The sequence below is a fragment of the Bos indicus genome, chromosome 24 (genome assembly GCF_029378745.1).
Source record: "Bos indicus isolate NIAB-ARS_2022 breed Sahiwal x Tharparkar chromosome 24, NIAB-ARS_B.indTharparkar_mat_pri_1.0, whole genome shotgun sequence".
Taxonomy (NCBI): Eukaryota; Metazoa; Chordata; class Mammalia; order Artiodactyla; family Bovidae; genus Bos; species Bos indicus.
This window is the reverse complement of record NC_091783.1, coordinates 58,724,843-58,744,212: the sequence shown is the minus strand read 5'-3', so window position 1 is coordinate 58,744,212 and position 19,370 is coordinate 58,724,843. Positions and strand designations below refer to the sequence as shown.

The window sequence follows — 19,370 nt, the reverse complement described above, 5'->3', positions numbered from 1 at the left end:
GGCAGTCCACTCCAGTATTCTTGCCTGGAGACTCCCGTGGACAGAGGAGCCTGGTGGGCTACCGTCTGTGGGGTCGCACAGAGAGTCAGACACGACTGAGCGGCTGATACTTTCACTCCCACTTCTATGTTCCAGCTCCTCTCCTGGGCCCCTGATACACACTGGTGTAATCCTCCCAGTTCTAATGGCGGGCATTTTCTGTCAGGAAATGGACGTTCAAAGCATTTAGTTCTTAGCAAAGGTCTCACTGATTCCTGGCCTTGAGGAATGCAAAAATCATTCGTGTCTGAGGTTTCTCTGGCTTCTCATAGAATGAGCCCCTGAAATCTGAGAGAGAGGGAGAGAGCAGGAGATCCAACCAGTCCATCCTAAAGGAGATCAGTCCTGAATATTCACTGGAAGGACTGACGTTGAAGCTGAAGCTCCAATACTTTGGCCACCTGATGTGAAGAACTGACTCATTTGAAAAGACCCTGATGCTGGGAAAGATTGAAGGCAGGAGGAGAAGGGAACGACAGAGGATGAGATGGTTGGATGACATCACCGACTCAATGGACATAAGTTTGAAAAAACTCTGGGAGTTGGAGATGGACAGGGAAGCCTGGTGTGCTGCGGTCCATGGGGTTGCAAAGAGTTGGACACGACTGAGCGACTGAACTGAACTGAACTGAAAGGGCTCGGGTGGGGGGAGGCAGCAAGTCTTTTAAGACGTTGTCTCAGAAGGTTCACACTGTCGATTATGTCTTTTCCTGTTCATTAGGTACCTAAATACAGTGGGTGAAAATTTAGCCTCCACCTTGTAAAGGGCTTCCCTGGTGGCTCAGACAGTAAAAATCTGCCTGCAATGCAGAAGACCCGCATTCAATCCCTGGGTCAGGAAGATCCCCTGGAGAAGGGAAGGGCAAGTACTCTTGCCTGGAGAATCCCATGGATGGAGGAGCCTGGCGGGCCACAGTCCATGGGGTCGCAAAGAGTTGGACACTTTTAAAGGGAAGAGTGCCCGACTTTTGTGGACATATTGTAGAGTTTCCCGACCACCTGAGCACGCAGGTGACCTGTGAGCCATGTTTTCCTGGCTCCCAAGGCTGAGATCTTTCAGAGCCGAGACCATGTGTTGGTCACCGTGGTCGCCTTAGAACCGAGCACGGTACCTGGCATGTAGTAGTTTCTCAAGTATTTGATACATAAAGAGCTTAACTGAAAGCCTGAGGCAGATCGACTGTGTTAATTATGGCATTCGTGAGTCTAATGATATTCAGGCAGACTGCAGCCGATCCAGGGTCGCCCACTAAGCAGCTGAGCAATCTCAGGCAAGTTGTGTTGACTGGAAGGCCTCTGGGTTTAGAAGGAGGGTCTCTCCAGCCCTTCTGGCTCTGACGGGTTCGGATAAGGGGAAAGAAACCAGGGCAGGCTGTGAAGCCTCTGCCGCACACCGCCTGCAGTGGGGCTGCCTGCAGTGGGCCCGGCACCGTCTCCTGACCCAGGTCCCTCTTCTCTTTGCAGGTTGCCCTGCTCCCCAACAGCGCTGCCGACCTGGGCAAGTACATCACTGGTCACAAGGCACTGGCCTCAAACGCCTACCTTCCAGGTCCTCCTGGCCTGCCTGGGGGCCAGGGCCCCCCTGGTGAGTATGAACGTGAATGTGAGCGTCAGGCAGCCACGTCCGACTCTTTGCAAGTCCATGGATAGTCCATGGGATTCTCCAGGCAAGAATACGGGAGTGGGGAGCCTTTCCCTTCTCCAGAAGGTCTTCCCAACCCAGGAATCGAAGCCAGGTCTCCCGCATCGCAGGCGGATTCTTTACCAGCTGAGCAGTGAAGAGGAGCATGAAAGGGCTGTAGGTTCACCAGCCAGAGCCTGCCAGGAGCTCACCTTTAGTGGGATGGGACGGAGTTCTTTAGCTTCCATGGGTGGGAGCAGAAGCCAGGGTCCAGGGAACGCCCACGCCAGTGTGCAAGAAATGGACAAACAAATGACCAACAGTCATCAGGGGAAAAGTCATCGTCCTGGACTGGACCGGGGTCGTAACGGTCATTGTTAGGTTACAGGGAAACAAATGAAAACTCTTTAACACTAGCATGTGTGAACGTCGGATGGTGTGCTGAACCCCTCTGGGCTCATCAGCTGCTCTCACGATTCATGGCCAGCCTCGTCCCACTGTTTTCCAGTCCTCTCTCCTCCTCCTCCTATTATTGGTCAACACACTTACATTGATATTTATTTTTATATCTGTCTCTACATTTCAGTTCATTAAGTCACCCTCACTGAGATACAATTGTATACGATAAAATGTACACACTCAAGTTACAGTTGGACGAGTTTTCACATATGCCTGCACTCTACACGTGCTCAGTCACTTCAGTCGTGTCCGACTCTGCAATCCTTTGAACTGTAGCTGTCCAGACTCCTCGGTCCATGGATTCTCCAGGCAAGAACACTGGAGTGCATTGCCACGCCCTCCTCCAGGGGATCTTCCCGACCCAGGGATCGACTCCGCGTCTCCTGTGTCATCTTTGTCTCAGGCTGCTTCTTTACTGCTGAGCCAGTGGGGAAGCCCTGCGTGCACCCTGTATCAAGCCCTTACTAAGCACCACCTTATATCTGGTCTACATCCAGATGTAGAAACTCTCCATCACCCCCAGAAAGTGCCCTTGTGCCCCTGGCAGTCTACATCCTCAGCTCCAGGTAACCACCAACCTGCTTTCTGTCGCTGCAGTTTTGTCTATTCTAGAACTTCACGAAAAGGAATCTATTATTTTGTCTGGCTTCTTCAGCATACCATTTTGGAGATTCCCCCCTGCACTCTGAACAAAATCCCAAACATCCTGTCTTTACATCGGGAAATATGCAACAAGAACTCAAAACAGTGACGGGACGTTTTCTCTTTTATTATGAGTCTCTCCACAGATAGATCAGTATTTTTTTTTCCATACTAGTGAAGGAAATATTATTAGGGTTAGCAAATGTTCTGAGACCTGGACATCTTATCCCCACTGCTCATCGTCTAGCAGTGAGCTGGGTGTTGTGACTCCTGACATTTTAATGGGGACAGCAAAGCACTCGGAATGAAAGCAAGTGGAGTGAGACAGTACCTGTCTCCCCCAACTAAAGAATTCAGGTGCTCCCAGCTGTGGAAGCTTAAAGAAGGGAGAGATCAGTGTAGCCTGCGGTGACCAGGGGACTTGGGGCTCAAGCTGGACATGGACAGACATGAAAGGTAGGACCAGTCCAAGCTGCAAGGACATCGGCAGGTTTTACGATGGAAGGTCAGCAACAACAAAGGCTCAAAACGCTTTCTAAACTATGTGTTTTCTTCTCCACTAACATCTTCATCTCCCGGTTTCCATCAAAACCCAGATTCCTGGGTCTCAGTCTGTAGAGAGACCAAGACCAAAAGCTGGTCCAAGACTTTGGTTTTTCCCCTCGTGCATTCCCTTGACTTCTTTTCTCCAGCAGACACCACACACAGGCAGCCTCTCGCTGCTTCTGAGTAAGCTTGGGTCCCTTCTTATGCATTGATTCTTAGCACAGTGTTCTCCATCCTTCTCTAAGAAAATGTTCTTGCTCTGCTTCCCTGGAGAAAATTCATCCTCAGGCCAGTCTGCATATCACTCCAATAAGGACATTCGAGGAACAGGGGAGCCATTGGCCTCTTTCTGAATGAATGACCTGCAGGCTTTCCATGCCAGTCTCGCCATCTGGTTTCCAGCGTAGTGTGAGCTGCCCAGGGGCCTTGCTGGGGCAAAGTCACCAAGGACGAGCTCCGGCAGTGCCCTTGCTTTCTCCTCCAGTCCTGTTTCCTGCCCCCTCCTGGCTTCTAGCATCGTGGTGTGTGATGCTCTCCACCGAGGTGTGTTAGGGCAGCTAGAGGGAGATACTGGATTCTCTTCCCCTTAACTCCCATTCCAGTCCTGAAGGCTGGTGAGTCACAGCCTGGGGCAGCAAGCCAGGAGCTCTGCTAGGTAGGAGTCCTTTGGCTGCTCTCTGCCCCTCACTGTCAGATGGAAGGTGCTGACATTTGCTCATCAAAGCCCCGCAGTTTAAAGGCACTTGACACGCGATCTCTAAAGCTCGTTGCCTAAATGAAGGTAAGATATGATCTCCAGCCTGTCCTTATGTTTTAGAGGTAAAGTATTTTGTTATGAGAGGGAGCTGGTCCCCTTCCCAGGTAAACGCTTTCAAGGATGTACCTGGAACCAGCATTTAGAGGAGGGGGAGTGACACATACTTGGATGGAATAATTAAGCCTTTAATGTTGGCTTAACTATTTTGTGAGCTAGAAAAGACTTCCCCAAATATGATAAGTCTAAAGTCTTTGGGGGTTTTTTTGTTTTGTTTTCCAGTGCCTGAAAGTCATTCCATTCTATCACTGTGTTCTGCCAATTGTAGGAGCCATGTACCACCAAAAAGGAACTCCTGTGTGTGTTTGAAAGAGAGGAATCTGTATAGCATTAAGGAATACATCGCTGAGAAATAGGGACAGCACAGCAATCAGCCCAGCCTCTTCGTTAAAGTCATTTGACCTGAAACATCTACTGAACAGCCTTTCCTGTACCTGGGCTTCTCTGAGAGCGTGCTCACAATTAAAATACAACCATGCCCACATAAAGTTGACGGTCTAAAAAGGGTTAGAACACAGCATCCTTCCCTTTGCTAAGGAATGAAGTTGAACCCTTGCTTTCTACCACATACAAAGTGGATTAAAAACCTAAATGTAAGACCTGAGACTGTAAAACTCCTAGGAGAAAACATAGGTGAGAACTTTCACGACATCGGCAATGATTTCGTGCTTATGATACCAGGAGCACAGACGACAAAAGCGAAACTAGAGCTGAAACTCTCTCGTCTGTTCGGGCAAACTGCCTTCCTCTAGCATCTTTAGCATGTGTTGTTATCGTTAAGTCCCTGTATGATAACCCTAACATCTGGTTGCCTCTGAGTCTGTTTCTGTTGATTGCTGAATTTCTTGAATGGGAGTTGTTTAATTTTGAGGAGAGTAGTTTTGTCTGGGTGTTGGTTTGAGTTTTTTATAATGTGCCTTAAAATTTTGATTTGAATGCCAGATACTGTTTGCAGAGGAACAGTGGAGACTGGGTACATAGTAACTGCTCCCAGGGACGGGTACACAGGCTGCTCGCCAGAAGAACCGGGTCAGTTTAATGAGTAACTGAGCCAGGTTTGGGTGTGTTGGCACTGACTCTACCTCTCGTGTTCCATGGTCTCCAAGTTTTCAGATTACTTTGATGGGAGGATTCTGTTACTTTGGTGGGGGGCGGGGGGCGGGCCGCGAGCACTGGGTATATATTTGTTTTACGGGCTTCCCTGGTGGCTCAGACGGTGAAGAATCTGCCTGCAATGCTGGAGACGCAGGTTCAATCCCTGGGGTGGGAAGATCCCCTGGAGAAAGAAATGGCAACCCACTCCAGTATTCTCGCCTGGGAAGTCCCATGGACTAAGGAGCCTTGCTGGCTACTCAAGATTTGGACATGACTTAGCGACTAAACAACAGCCAAACTGCTCTGTAAGGCAGATTCTTATTAGCCCTGCTTTACGGATGAGGAACGAAGGTTCACAGAGGTCAGGAAGCTTGTCCACGATTCAGAGGCAGGTCCCCCTGCTGTTGAAACCTGTACCCCAGCTGCTCCCCAGCTCCATTGACCACTGCCCTGCAGTGATGGGGGATGGTGAGAGCAGATGGTCTCAAGACTGGTGAAATTAAAGAGCTTAAAGGAGGTGAAAGATGTGGAAGAGGTGAAATGGTCACTGATTGGATGAGGAGCTTATGGAAATAGAGGTATTTATAGGAAGACTCCCAAGTTTCTGGCTTGAATGAGTGGGGATGGGAGTTCCATGAAAGGAGTGTGAAGTCTGAATCAATTCGCTGAACGCCTGAGACTAACACATTGTCAGTCAACAGTATTTCAATACAAGAAATGTTTTAGAATGGGGACGGACAGCAATTTTTGGTCATGATCAAAATGCCTATGGGACATGTCAGTGGAGAGGTCAGAAGGCAAAGGTCAGAGTGCAAAGAGAAACAGCTGCAAGGGGCGCCTGGACTGTCAGCCAGCCAGAGTCCTCGTCCTCCTCCTGGGCTGTGGACTAACGAGATGCTCTTTGATTGCAGGCTCACCAGGACCAAAGGGGAGCCCCGGCTTCCCAGGGATCCCAGGCCCCCCAGGGCAGCCTGGCCCGCGGGGCTCGATGGGACCCGTGGGACCATCTCCCGACCTGTCCCACATTAAGCAAGGCCGGAGGGGCCCTGTGGTCAGTATTTCACCAGCGCTTCCATCCGTGGTTGGGGAACGCGTGTGCCTTCTGCTAAACGAGGTCCCTTTGCCTTGTAGGGTCCGCCAGGCGCCCCAGGAAGAGATGGCTCTAAGGTGAGTCTTCTGAGTGGCCCTTACACGCCTCGGTTCCTCAGTCTCCACCTGCTTGCAGCATCACCTGCAGCTCAAGCACGATTCACTGACCCGCTTTGCATGTGGCCGAATTGAGACACAGATATACTTTTTGTCCCCAAAGCTGGGAGGAAAATCTAAAAAGCCATTTTCTTAAGATCTAGAACAACCATAATAACAAAAACAGCCGCAAAAACCACTTGGAGGAAAAAACAACCCCTATAAACATTAAGCCTCCTGGTTGTCATGGTAGCATGTTTTTCTATTTAGCCAGGCTTCTCTGTGGGGCTGTTTTACGTGTGTTCCTAATTTCTTTGCTGTGTTTAAGTCAAGAACAGGAGAAGTTCCAGCCTGTGCAAGTGGGTGGTTTCACTCTGGGGGGCTGCCTGCCCCACTGGCGTCATAAAAAAGTCAGTGTGAGTTACTTTATAAGCTTCTAAGCCATTCCACACGCTGCCTGGAAACACCAGCTTCCTTCCTTTAGGATCTGCTTGGAAAACACACAGCCCCTGGGGAAATGGAAATGCGAGGCACTTAACTCAAGCCTTTAGGTTCAGAGCAGCGGCCCCAAGAGTGCAGCGGGAAGCTGGCATTTGCTTCCTGTAGGAGATACTGGCTGCCTTGAGTGGGGAGATGGTAGTGGTGGGGTCTGAATGGAGGCGGGGGTGCTGGCACCCATGTGGCCCAGACGCTAACCCCGACCCTTCTGTTTTCAGGGGGAAAGAGGCGCACCAGGCCCCAGAGGGTCTCCAGTAAGTAGCCCCACCTGTCTTGCTTCCCCAGGGCGGCGCGCTCGGGGCTCCCTCTCGGGGGAGCCTTCCTAGTTGGTTTGTTAACAATAGCCGGCCCCTTGCAGCTGTGGCTCAGCCTGGCCACAGGTAGCTTCGTGGTTACAGGAAGAGTCACAAGAGCCTTTTGCACCTGGTTGGGTTTTAAAAATCCACTTCCTGGTTTTGTTTGTTTTTGTCATGGCTAATCTTTATTTGAGCTTCCCTGGTGGCTCATCGGTAAAGAATCCACCTGCCAATGCAGGAGACGTGGGTTTGATCCCTCGGTTTGGAAGACCCCCTGGAGAAAGGGAATGGCTCCTGTGTTCTTGCCTGGAGAATTCCATGGACAGCGGAACCTAGCGGGCTACAGTCCATGGGATCGCCAAAGACTTGGACATGACTTAGCGACTAAACAGCAATGATGACAATCTTTATTTGGAATGTCTTCTCTTAAGATTCCAAACCCTAGCATGTCCTAAGTCTGTTTCCAGGTGTATCTTACAACATCCGAAGTGGCAGAGCTGAGGTTCAAATCCAAGAGAAGCCCAGCCTCTTAACCACTGCTCTGCGCCTCCTAGGGTTCTTTGGAAGGTAACCTAGGAGGGGTATTCTCAGATTTCGTCATTCTACCAGATTTGACGGAGTCTGAGAGCTAGGAGAGGTCCGTGTGCCACCACAGCGCATCTGGGAGGTGGAGGGGCACAGGGCGGCATCCGCCAGCTGTTGTTCATGGGCCTGATGTTTCCCCCGTTTGAGACACAGAGTTGGCGAGGTGGTCGCCAGCACATGGCAGGGCGGCCGGCCACGGCACCTCCGGGAGCCCTGGGTCAGCCATGGGGCGGGTCTCTGGTCGTCTGGTTTGACTCTTCTCTCCTGTGCAGGGACCCCCCGGTTCTTTCGATTTCCTGCTGATCGTGCTGGCGGAAATCCGTAATGACATCACCGAACTGCAGGAACAGGTGTTTGGGCGCCGGACTCACTCTTCGGCAGAGGAGTCCCCGTCACCGCAGGAACTTCCCAGCTATCCAGAGACCCTGGACATGGGCTCTGGAGATGACGCCCCCGGAAGAACTGAGACAAGAGCCTCCGGAGCCGCCAGAGACTTCTATCCTTAGCGCATCCCACATCGTCATGCCAAAGGAAGAGTGTTTTCCCCTGCAGTGAAATCCTCCAAAGAACAAAAACAAAACATCACTGGAGACCTAAAAAGAGATACGTTTTTATTTTCTTTACTCTTTCCCTTTCTTCTTCCTACTTCTCCTCTTCCAGACACTGTTTACAGAGTCTCCTGCTAGACATCCTAAAGACACCAGGAACGAAATGATTGACTTCAGTGCTTCCCCCAGAGAATCTACAGGGCAGCTTTTCTTTGAATTCCTTATTTTCCAGGGACTTATAATTTCTGAATTAGGTACTCACATTATCTTAAAATTTGGCAGACTATCAAAAAGGGGGAAAGAGTTTTAAGAAAATGTGAGTTTCAGTTCAGTTCACTCACTCAGTTGTGTCCAACTCTTTGTGACCTCTGGACTGCAGCACGCCAGGCCTCCCTGTCCATCACCAACTCCCAGAGCTCACTCAAACTCATGTCCATTGATTTGGTGATGCCATCCAGCCATCTCATCCTCTGTCATCCCCTTCTCCTCCTGCCCTCAATCTTTTCAATCACAGTCTTTTCCAATGAGTCAGTTCTTCGCATCAGGTGGCCAAAGTATTGGCATTTCAGCTTCAGCATCAGTCCTTCTAATGAATATTCAGAACTGATTTCCTTTAGGATGGACTGGTTGGATCTCTTTGCAGTCCAAGTGACTCTCAAGAGTCTTCTCCAACAGCACAGTTCAATTCTTCGGTGCTCAGATTTATTTATAGTCCAACTCTCACATCCATACATGACTACTGGAAAAACCATAGCCTTGACTAGATGGACCTTTGTTGGCAAAGTGATGTCTCTGCTTTTGAATATGCTGTCTAGGTTGGTGATAACTTTTTTTCCAAGGAGCAAACATCTTTTATTTACATGGCTGCAGTCACCATCTACAGAGATTTTGGAGCTCAAAAAAATAAAGTCTTTCACTGTTTCCACTGTTTCCCCATCTATTTACCATGAAGTGATGGGACCAGATGCCATGATCTTAGTTTTCTAAATGTTGAGTTTTAAGCCAACTTTTGCACTCTTCTCTTTCACTTTCATCAAGAGGCTTTTTAGTTCCTCTTCACTTTCTGCCATAAATGTGGTGTCACCTGCATATCTGAGGTGATTGCTATTTCTCCCGGCAATCTTGATTCCAGCTTGTGCTTCTTCCAGTCCAGCATTTCTCTTGATGTACTCTGCATATAAGTTAAATAAGCAGGGTGACAATATACAGCCTTGACGTACTCCTTTCCCAAATTGGAACCAGTCTGTTGTTCTATGCCAGTTCTAACTGTTGCTTCTTGACCCACATACAGATTTCTCAGGAGGCATGTAAGGTGGTCTGGTATTCCCATCTCATTAAGAATTTTCCACAGTTTATTGTAATCCACACAGTCAAAGGCTTTGGCATAGTCAATAAAGCAGAAGTAGATGTTTTTCTGGAACTCTCTTGCTTTTTCGATGATCCAGCGGATGTTGGCAATTTGATCTCTGGTTCCTCTGCCTTTTCTAAAACCAGCTTGAACATCTGGAAGTTCACGGTTCACGTATTGCTGAAGCCTGGCTTGGAGAATTTTGAGCATTACTTTACTAGCGTGTGAGATGAGTGCAATTGTGCGGTAGTTTGAGCATTCTTTGGTTTGCCTTTCTTTGGGATTGGAATGAAAACTGACCTTTTCCAGTCCTGTGGCCACTGCTGAGTTTTCCAAATTTGCTGGCATGTTGAGTGCAGCACTTTCACAGCATCATCTTTCAGGATTTGAAATAGCTCAACTGGAGTTTCATGACCTCCACTAGCTTTGTTTGTGGTGACGTTTCCTAAGGCCCACTTGACTTCGCATTCCAGAATGTCTGGCTCTAGGTGAGTGATGACACCATCATGGTTATCTGGGTTGTAAAGATCTTTTTTGTATAGTTCTTCTGTGTATTCCTGCCATCTCTTCTTAATATCTTCTGCATCTGTTAGGTCCATACCATTTCTGTCCTTTATTGAGCCCATCTTTGCATGAAAAGTTCCCTTAGTATCTCTAATTTTCTTGAAGAGATCTCTAGTCTTTCCCATTCTATTGTTTTCCTCTATTTCTTTGCACGGATCACTGAGGAAGGCTTTCTTATCTCTCCTTGCTATTCTTTGGAACTCTGCATTCACATGCATATATCTTTCCTTTTCTCCTTTGCCCTTTAACTTCTTTTAGTAGCTATTTGTAAGGCCTTCTCAGACAACCATTTTGCCTTTTTGCATTTCTTTTTCTTGGGGATGGTCTTGATCACTGCCTCCTATACAGTGTCACGAACCTCTGTGCATAGTTCTTCAGGCACTCTATCAGATCTAATCCCTTGAGTCTATTTCTCACTTCCATTGTATAATCATAAGGGATTTGATTTAGGTCATACCTGAAGAGCTAGTGGTTTTCCCTACTTTCTTCAATTTAAGTTTGAATTTGGCAATAAGGAGTTCATGATCTGAGCCACAGTCAGCTCCAGGTGTTGTTTTTGCTGACTGTATAGAGCTTCTCCATCTTTGGCTGCAAAGAATATAATCAATCTGATTTCGGTGTTGACCATCTGGTGATGTCCATATGTAGAGTCTTCTCTTGTGTTGTTGGGAGAGAGTGTTTGCTATGACCAGTGAGTTCTCTTGGCAAAACTCTGTTAGCCTTTGCCCTGCTTCATTCTGTACTCCAAGGCCAAATTTGCCTGTTACTCCAGGTGTTTCTTGACTTCCTACTTTTGTATTCCAGTCCCCTATAATGAAAAGGACATCTTTTTTGGGTGTTAGTTCTAGAAGGACTGGTAGGTCTTTATAGAACCGTTCAACTTCAGCTTCTTCAGCATTACTGGTTGGGGCATAGATTTTGATTACTGTGATACTGAATGGTTTGCCTTGGAAATGAACAGAGATCATGCTGTCATTTTTGAGATTGCATTCAGGTACTGCATTTCAGACTCTTGTTGACTATGAGGGCTACTCCATTTCTTCTAAGGGATTCTTGCCCACAGTAGTAGATATAATGATCTCTGAGTTAAATTCACCCATTCCAGTCCCTTTTAGTTCACTGATTCCTAAAAATGTCTTTCCAACTCCTGTTTGACCACTTCTAACTTGCCTTGATTCATGGTCCTAACATTCAAGGTTCCTATGCATATGGCTCTTTACAGCATTGGACTTTACTTCCATCACCAGTCACATTCACAACTGCGTGTTGTATTTTCTTTGGCTCCATCCCTTCATTCTTTCTGGAGTTATTTCTCCACCAATCTCCAGTAGCATATTGGGCACCTACCGACCTGGGGTGTTCATCTTCAGAGTCCTATCTTTTTGCCTTTTCATCCTGTTCATCGGGTTCTCAAGGCAAGAATAGTGAAGTGGTTTGCCGTTCCCTCCTCCAGTGGACCACGTTTTGTCAGAACTCTCCACCATGACCCATCCGTCTTGGGTGGCCCTACACGGCATGGCTCATAGATTCACTGAGTTAGACAGGGCTGTGGTGCATGAGATCAGATTGGCTGGTTTTCTGTGATTGTGGTTTTCAGTCTGTCTGCACTCTGATGGAGACAGATAAGAGGCTCATGGAAAAGTCCTGATGAGAGAGACTGACTGAGGGGGAAACTGGGTCTTGCTCTGATGGGTGGGGCCATGCTCAGTAAATCTTTAGTCCTATTTTCTGTTGAAGGGTGGGGCTGTGTTCCCTCCCTGTTATTTGACTGGGGCCAAACTAAGGTGGAGGTAATGAAGATCATGGCGACCTCCTTCTAAAGGTCCCATGCAGGCACCGCTACACTCAGTGCCCCTGACCCTGCAGCAGGCCACCGCCAACCCACGCCTCCGCCAGAGACTCCTGGACACTCCTGGGCAAGTCTGGGTCAGTCCCCTGTGGGGTCACTGCTCCTTTCTCCTGGGTCCTGGTGCACAAGGTTCTGTTGTGCCCTCCAAGGGTCTGTTTCCCAGTCCTGTGTAAGTTTCGGCAGCTCTATGGTGGGTTAATGATGACCTCCTCCAAGAGGGCTTGTGCCAGGCCCAGGTCTGCTGCACCCAGAGCCCCTGCCCCTGCAGGAGTCCACTGCCGACCCGGACCTCCGCAGGAGACGCTCGCACACAGCTCTGGCTCAGTCTCTGTGGGTCCCTGGGTCCTGGTGCCCTTGTTTGGGCGCTCTGAGCATCTCTGGCGGGAATGGGGTTTGATTCTAAACGCGAATTCACCCCTCCTACCATCTTGCTGGGGCTTCTCCTTTGCCCTTGGACATGGGGTATCTCCTCACAGTCACTCCAGAATTAGTTTATTTATTTAAAAAATATATAGATACATGTCCCAAAATAGACTGCTACACCTCCATATCAAAATTACCCGTTTTTAGTGAAAAGGGGGAAACGGCAATCTGTATTTGCCTCGGTGGGTAATTCTTTTTCCTTGTCAATCTGACAGATTTAAAATATTCTATCCTCCTACCCAATCTTGTTTACCCATGTTCCATCCCTGGGTCAGGAAGATCCCCTGGAGAAGAGAATGGCAACCCACTCCAGTATTCTTGCCTGGAGAATCCCATGGACAGAGGAACTTGGCAGGCTACAGTCCATGGGATTGCAAAGAGTTGCACATAACTGAGCAACTAATACTTTAGTAATTTTGATTAAAGACAGAAGAGGAGTGGAGATTAGAATAGATGGAGAAAACTCACAGTCCCATACAGACTGCCTGTAAGTGGCCACACAGTGACACTCAGATACGACTGTTGACGGCTTCCCAGGGGGTGCCAGTGGTGAAGAACCCGCCTGCCAGCGCAGGAGATGTAAGCGGCGCAGGTTCCATCCCTGGGTTGGGAAGACCCCCTGGAGATGGGCAAGGCGACCCACTCAGTATTCTCGCCTGGAAAATCCCATGGACAGAGGAGCCTGGTGGGCTACTGTCCTTGGGGTCGCACAGAGTCAGACATGACTGAAGCAGTTTATCACCCACGCACGTGATTGTTAAGGGTTCATGCCACACTTATCTATAAGTATCCGATTCAAAGAAGAAAATTACTCTCGCTGTAGGAATAAATGCTGTTTTCAAGACAAAAAGTGAGTGAGTGCAGTGCCCTGGCTCTCATAAGAACAGTGAGCTGCTGGTTTGCCAGGACATTTAAAAGCTGTTAGGCTGGCCAAAAAGTTCCCGAATGTTGGAGCAATTTCTGGCCAACCCGGTATTTGGTTGAATGAGTGGGCTTGCTTAGTAAACCACAAGATTATTTGTTAAATAAAGGTACCTGACCCTTGGGGGGAGGTGCAGAGTTTCCTGGCTGTGACCAGATGCCCACCAGATGCCTTTAGGCTGTGATCCAGGTTGACTCAATGGACAGCAGAGCTCAGGCCTGGAAGGAGGTTGCTTGGCTTCAGTTGTTGGCAGGGGAGTGGGGTGATGGTGAGGGGTAAACAGGAGATCCTTGGGCAGGGGCACCTCTGCATCACAGAAGCAGGTAAACTGAGGGCTTCCCTGGTGGCTCAGCTGGTAAAGAATCCGCCTGCAATGCAGGAGACCCCAGTTCAATTCCTGGGTCAGGAAGTGCCCCTGGAGAAGGGATAGGCTACCCACTCCACTTTTCCTGGGTTTCCCTGGTGGCTCAGATGGTAAAGAATCTGCCTGCATGCAGGAGACCCAGGTTTGACCCCTGGGTTGGGAAGATCCCCTGGAGGAGGGCATGGCAACCCGCTGCAGCATTCTTGCCTGGAGAATCCCCATGGACAGAGGGGGCTGGCAGGCTACAGTCCATGGGGTCACAAAGAGTCAGACACAACTGAGCCACAGAGCCCAGGCATGAGAAGCGCTTGTCTGGGGCCAGCCAAGCTTGCCAGCATATTGAAAATAATATATAATTGAAAGATCTCTTGAATGGGGAGTGGAAAAACAATAGTCTTCCTCATTTGCCAAAAATTTCCTTCCCACCCTTCCCATTTTTCCTTAATTTTCCATAATTTAGTCCAAGTTCCAGTTCTTGTAGGTCTTCTTGATTTCCCTTTCCCAGCAAACACAGGAAGCAGTTGGAAACTATATTCCCAAACTTCCCCTGGAGTCGTGTTTGCTCTTACACCTCTGGGTCCTACAGGGACCCACATTCCAGAAAAAGGCTTTCTCTGGATCCCCAGGAGCAAGTGCTCAAGGGACCCCTAGGAGCATCTGTTCCTTTGGAATGTTGTTGGGGCAGCTCGTGGTCTTAACGGGCAGCTCACAGGTTCTTCATGTCTGCTTTGTCATTCGACACGCAGGATGGTGTTTCATGGACCCATTCAGGAGACCTCTGCCCGTATGTTAAGCATCACACAAGACCACTGTTACAGCTTCTCTTTGCTCATGTTCCCCTCTCTTACCTTGCAGTGTCCCCCTGAATTTCCTGGTGGTTTGTGTTTACTTCTCTTTCTCCATCTCCTTTAATGCCGCCATCATTTCACTCTCCTGGGAGAGCTTGTTTAAAGACAATCACGGTGGCTATTCTCTGGCCACCTCTCAGTCTTCCTTCAGAACAGCAGGAAGGGCTACGTGTGCACATCTGAAGTGACACCAGCCTTTTTCCCCTCGTCCCCATCCTGTTAGAAACAGGGCTCCATCAGCCAGCTGGTGGCCGAGTTTTTCACCAGCACTTGACTGCACTGTTTCTTTCCTGCACCAAGTCCCTGGCTGCTGTCCACCCCAACGCTACAGCTGAATGCAGACGCCTCCTCAAAGCTCCTTTCCTGGGATCCCTCCTGCCCCCTTCAGTCTCTCCGGAACCTAACCTTCACCGCAGGAGCCCTCACCCACCGGGGTTCCCAGAGATGAATCCAGCAGATGTTGGTTCCCATCTGGAATGTATTTAATATTTGCCTGCTTGTGGGATGCAGTATTTAAAGTGTGTGGATGGATGAATGCTAAAAAAAAAAAAAAAAAATTATGCATAGGCTCTATGAGAAATGAGCTTCATCTTTGATTTTTTTAATGAAGAATTTTATTACCTTTTAAACAGTGAACTGTATGTAGAAATATCGGGGTTTTTCTTCTATATTATTGAGTAGTCGTAAAATGCAACTAAACTGTGTGTTTGGCCAGAAGCTAGGTGACGGGATGAATGGAAGCCGGTAATATCTGGGATTTATGAGACGATTCTGGATAGGATTTTCTAGCAAAATATACAGTAACCTGTATGTTATCATCTCAAGCTGCTGGATTGGACAACTTGTAAAATAATTATTTATCCTCATATTTCCAAAACTTGGACTACTACCATAGGATAAAATATATACTCTGTATACCCAAATTATATTTTTCAAAGATAAGATATAATAATGCATTGTTATTCCTAATATATCTTTTAGCTATGGATGGAAAACCCAAGCTTCACTGTCTAAACAGGACTTCTGCTTAGAACCTAATAGACTAGGCTTTCGGGGAGAAGGGGGCATAAAATTCGTTAGTCTGAGTGATCTGCTTCGTGTTTCATAGAGGGAAAGGTGTTTCCCAGAAATGTTGATTTCCGTGTTTTGCACTCTGATAACTAGAACTTAGAATAGGACTTTATAGATTGGCTCTGTTTCAGAAAGCAATGGACATAAAATTCTCCTTTCCAAAATAGGAGGGGATACATTTTAGTTAAAGAAAATCCTCCTCCCTTTCCAACTGCAAAGGGAGACATTACAAGCTTTACAATGCCAAAGCCTGGGGGCAGTGCTAAAGGAAGGCTGTCTTATCTCTCCTCCTCTATTTTCTGACACCTGCCATGGAATGAACACCAACTAAAGTCATTTCTAGTATAAACTCAGACAAGTGTGTTTCACAGCCAAGCAGGTAAAGAAAAAGTGCACGCTGGCGTTTGGTATGGGCAGGGGGCGTGTCCTCCCCCAGGTGCCAGGCGGAGGGCCCCCAACTGTGGCCCTCCTCCCCGTCTGGGGTTCGTGCAGCTGTCGGCTCCTGAAGCCTGCCCCCAGGCACGTGGGGGACGGTATCCTTGGTGACCAGGCATCTCCCTGGGTTGACAGAAGACCCCTCCTCATTTCCCCCCTCCCCCGACTCCAGCCTGTCACAGAGCAGCCTCAGTATGTAACCTTAACATCTTTCAGATAACCTTCCCTGAATAGGAAATTTATCCACAGGAATCCAGGCCAAACAACTAGTAGAATAGAGCCATCTAAAGTTTTTAATAATGAGTTCAGGGAAACAGATGAAAATTTTCCTGGCACAGTTAGCATGTATGTTTCGCAAGAAATCAAAAAATAATTTTCCATTTGAGAAAAAAAAATGACTGTAATTGTTAAAGCATAAAACTCTGGACTCCACATGCTCCTGCAACAAACACCGCCTTAGAGATATCCTAGAAAAGAAAGACCCGTTTACATATTCCCCAGGGACCTCACAGTCTTTATGTGAGATCCTTGAAGCAAGCACGCTGGGGAATTCCGCGTGTGTCGGGACTCCATTTTTATCTCCAGTGCCTAGCCACATACTTCAGCAGCTGTGTTCATTGTTTATAACAGGTCCATATGACAACTGAGCTAGTATTCAGTTATGGATGTGATACTATGAAGTGCTTTTGATAAGATGATATATGCCTAATAACAAAGTTATTTTTCTTACATGGTTGTGCTGTGTTTTGTCCTGACACCCAGTCCTAAAGAAGTCTGTATACAAGGTGATGGACAAAGAAGTTTCTCTTAGGAGCCAGAACCCGCATTCTGGGTAGGCTACCCGCTGGGGGGCTGGCTGTAGTCCCAGCATTTGAGTCTGAGCCAAGGTCTTAGGACCCAGCTTCCACTGAATCTGAGTCTCAGAGGCTCACCTCCCCAGTTGGGGTAATCCCCCGGGACCCCCATGGTGGGCTTTTCAACCCGGAACTCTCTGAAGACCTTTGGAGATGCTTTAGGAGAAACTTGTGAGGGCCCCCCACCCCCCACCCCCGCAACCCCGGCCCCTGCAACTCCCACTGCACCATGACCAAGTCAGCCTTCAATTGGTTTGGGATTAGAATTCCATGTAAAGTTTCCATTGGAGGGGAAAAAAGGCTGACTACCTAAAAAAGAGGTTAAAATAGAGTTTGGGGAAAAAGCCGCATGCATGGTAGCTGAAATTCCCTTGTGTGAAGATAAGAAAGGGATTCTCATCAGTTGGGCCACATGGGAGGTGGAGTCACATAATGAAAGGCTGTTTCTAAGCAACACGCAGCACTCTATCAGCGTGCCTTAAACGCCCCCCAAATTATGTTCATACATCTCACTTTTCTTTAGCAAATATTTATCAAATGCTTGTTGTCTGCCGCACACTGCCCTGTGCAACCAGACACGGGGGAGCAAAGAGTCATAATCCCCATCCTCCTAGAGATTTTTGGCAAAACAGACACAGATCCTTCCAGGCAAAATGAATTAATTACAGAAGTATGCAGTTACAAGCTGTGATAAGTGCTATGAATGAAAAGCGCTGGGTAAGAGCTCGTGCCCACGGGCCCGCCTCTCCGTCCCCGTGCACGCAGAGCGTCTCACACACACACCACTCAACAGCGTCCACGCCAGGGCCACACGAGACCGCCAGCCCTCGCAGAGAAAAGCTTCATGGACCCTCCGAATGGAACAGCAGCCAATGCAAATCTCCAAGACCCCTTCCCTATAGGATGTTTCCAGCCTTCCTGGTGGAACAATCAGCTTAGTGAACCGAAAGCTGGGTGATTGCCTGTGGATATTCCATGCGTGCGGGTTGGCTGGTAACCTCAGGTGCCCCCGTCCTGGTTCCCAGCAGAGTCCGCTTCATTTCCTCCCAGCCAGGCCACTACAGCTGTGAAAAGGCTGCCTGTGCTTTTGCACCGCCCCCCAGCTTGGGTGCGGATTCTCACCACCTGCCCACGTCTGGATAACGCGGTTACCCGCTGGGCTAAGTGGGAGCCTGCGCTCAGTTGCTGGGCGCTCCACACACAACAGTCGACTCGGCCAGGGCCGGGGGGGCAGTGGCTGGTGAGCGGCAAGGTTCTGGGGAACTAATAGAGACGCGTGTTTGTTTCCTGGGGCTGCTGGAACAAAGTCCCACGACCGGGGGACTAAACAACAGAAATATGTTTTCTTACAGTTCCGGGAGCTGGAAGTGCAGTGAGGGTCAGCGGGGCGGGAGGCTTCTGGAGGCCCTGCGGGAGAGGCTGTCACATGTGTCTCGCCAGTTCCTGGGGGTTGCGGCAGTCCCGGGCCCTGCGTGTGTCTGACGTCATGTGTCGTTCTGACGTCACGTGTCGTTCTACCTCCGTGTCTGTGTGTCCTGGGCCTTCACGGGGCATTCTGTGTCTCTATCTTCCCTTCTTTTAAAGACACTACTAATTGGATAAGGACCTGCCCTAATCCATGATGACCTCATCTCAGTTATACATGCAAAGACTCTATTTCCACATAAGGTCACATCGAGAGGTTCTAGGTGGACGTGAATTTTGAGGGGGACCCTATTCCACCCAGAACAAGAAGAAACTGTTCTCCCTACCCATTGCCCCCTGTCACCCTGCTTATTTCCTTTAACAGCTTTTTTTTTTTTTTTTCCAATCTGAAATTCTTCACTGGCTCCCTTCATGCAAAACAAAACAAGTTTACTGAGGGCCAAAGATAGAACAGGGATGGCACAAAGACCTGGTGTTACAGAGGCTGCCTTGTGGTCTAGGAAGACAGATATGTTTCAGGGTTCTGCAGGGAAACATAGCCAACAGGATGCATACATGTGGGTGGATGGGTAGGTAAATATAGATGTGTGTATTTATGTACACACACAGAGATTTAATGAATTGCCTCGTAGTGATTGTAGAAGCTGGCAAATCTTAAAACTGTAGGCTGGCATCATGGAGACCCAGGGAAGAGCAGATATTGCAGTTTGATTCCAAAGATAGATCCTGGCAGAATTCCTTCTTCAGGGTCAGTGTTTTTCTGTTAAGGTCTTTGAGTCAATGAGGCCCATCCACATTACAGAAGCTTTACACAAAATCTGATTTAAATGCTCATCTCATCTTTAAAAAGTGCCTTCCCAGAACCATCTAGAATTATGTTTGCTCACATATCTAGATGCTGGTACCAAATACTAGGCCTAGCCAAGTTGACACATGAAA

At 48.4% G+C, this 19,370-nt stretch overlaps 1 protein-coding gene across 1 annotated transcript in view; it reads left to right on the top strand.

Annotated features, from left to right (window-relative positions):
* CCBE1 (collagen and calcium binding EGF domains 1) overlaps positions 1–16,881 on the top strand; it is a 237,387-nt gene extending 220,506 nt beyond the window's left edge. Inside the window, exons 7-11 of the mRNA XM_070779130.1 lie at positions 1,504–1,624; positions 6,128–6,267; positions 6,348–6,383; positions 7,118–7,153; positions 8,053–16,881. Of these exons, the coding sequence (XP_070635231.1) occupies positions 1,504–1,624; positions 6,128–6,267; positions 6,348–6,383; positions 7,118–7,153; positions 8,053–8,286 (567 nt within the window). The 3' untranslated portion in view covers positions 8,287–16,881. The remainder of the gene's footprint in view (positions 1–1,503; positions 1,625–6,127; positions 6,268–6,347; positions 6,384–7,117; positions 7,154–8,052) is intronic.
* Positions 16,882–19,370: the final 2,489 nt, after the last annotated feature.